Source organism: Microtus ochrogaster, chromosome 6 (genome assembly GCF_000317375.1).
Source record: "Microtus ochrogaster isolate Prairie Vole_2 chromosome 6, MicOch1.0, whole genome shotgun sequence".
Lineage (NCBI taxonomy): Eukaryota > Metazoa > Chordata > Mammalia > Rodentia > Cricetidae > Microtus > Microtus ochrogaster.
In genome coordinates, this window is record NC_022013.1 from 69,039,328 (window position 1) to 69,040,898 (window position 1,571).

The 1,571-nt window shown below is 54.3% G+C and overlaps 1 protein-coding gene across 1 annotated transcript in view; it reads right to left on the reverse strand.

The window, feature by feature from the left end:
* Nucleotides 1-553: 553 nt before the first annotated feature.
* The window catches only part of Fcrlb (Fc receptor like B), a 4,268-nt gene continuing 3,250 nt past the window's right edge, over nt 554-1,571 (reverse strand). Inside the window, exons 5-6 of the mRNA XM_005348783.3 lie at nt 1,137-1,415; nt 554-981 (exon numbers count right to left, since the gene is read on the reverse strand). Of these exons, the coding sequence (XP_005348840.1) occupies nt 554-981; nt 1,137-1,415 (707 nt within the window). The remainder of the gene's footprint in view (nt 982-1,136; nt 1,416-1,571) is intronic.

Consider the following 1,571-nt stretch of genomic DNA (forward strand, 5'->3'; position numbering starts at 1 on the left):
TCTGGCATAGAATCTCTGACCTTTATAGCAAGAAACGAGAAACTCACACTAAAATCTCTCCCTAAATTGAAATCATAATCTGGATTTTGAAGATATTAAACTCAGTAGTTAATAGAATTTTGAAAGTCGTTTTAATATTAGAGAATAAATTCATTATGAATGAGTACAAGTTGACTCTAAAATTCAGTTCTAAAGCACTCACTAACTTCAGTGAATTCAGTTACAAACAAAACACCCACATACGCTGGGATGAGTACTTAATTTCTGTGCGGTCTAAATTCACTTCCGAGAGAGTGTAAACTGACAAACAGGAAGCAGCAGCAGTCTGCTTCTCTGCTGGATTATGGAAGAAAGGACACACCAGAGAGCTTGCTTTTGTTTACAAACTACTGTGCAAGCTTGCAATCGCTTACGAGCTGTCTAGCAAGGTGGAAGTCCACAGCACCACACTTCAGGGGCGTTTCTTTAAAAACCACAGCATCACGAGGAGACACGAACAGATGTGTCTCAGGTTTGTCAATGAGCTGAAGAAGGAAAGATCCAGGAGCAGACACTAGCTCCCCACCCTACCCTCCACGACAGTGGTCTCTGGAGTTCCGGGGCTCACAGAAACGTGAAAATTGGGTGTCTTGGGGGTCTCTGTAAGATCGCGGAGGGCCTGTGGATCCTTTAATCCCAAAACCACGCGGCTCAGAAGGCCTTTGAGTAGCTGCATCTCGCGAAGCAGGAGGTCCACTTTGGGCTGCAGAGCTTCGCGGGACTGTTCCACGGACGTGGATAGAGGCGCGCAGACCTGTGGCCCGGCAGTGGGGACTTGGCCCGCAGCCAACTGCAGCCCTGCAAAGGTGCTGTTCGGGTCGGAAGTGACTGAGGGGACAGATCTGGACACCGGGGTTTTCCGGAAGGAAAGCGGCTTATCCCCGGGGGCTAAGGCTGCAGCCGGGACCGGAGCAGTGGTAGACGCCAGATCCAGGGCAGCGCCTGCAAGGCAACACCCGTGACTGAAATCGTTGCCCCTAGTGTGGTGGGGGTAGGGATGGAGGTGTGTGGAGGACTGAGATGGGCAAGTGAGAATACTGCGGGAGGACTACGAGGTTCAGGAGGCAGGGCACCCGCAGTGCTTAGCTGTCACTCACCCCTCCCGGGGAGCTGCAGCCAGGGGCTGCGTTTCCGGACACTTCGAGTAGTGGTGGCGGCCTCGCACCAGTACGATTCGAGCTCCTCGACCTCGGGCTCAGGAACCATGTACTCGGCGCCCCAGTCGAAGCGGCGGACTGGCCGGCTGTACTTGTAGAAAGCAAACTGCAGTGGCGTGTCCCGCTTCTGCGGGTGCAGGCGCGTCTCGCAGCGCAGCACCACGCGACCGCGCGCCTCCTGCGGGCTCAGCGTCCTGAGCACGGGTGTCTGGAACAGTTCTGCGGGGAGGACGGCCCGGAGGCCAGGATGGTCATTGAGTACGTGCAAGGAGTGATACCCAACCAGGGCCAACCTGTCCACCGTCCTGGATCCCACTTTTTGCCTTCTCCAAGAGGTCTCCTCGCCGACCCAGACAACAAGAAAGGATAGGAGAA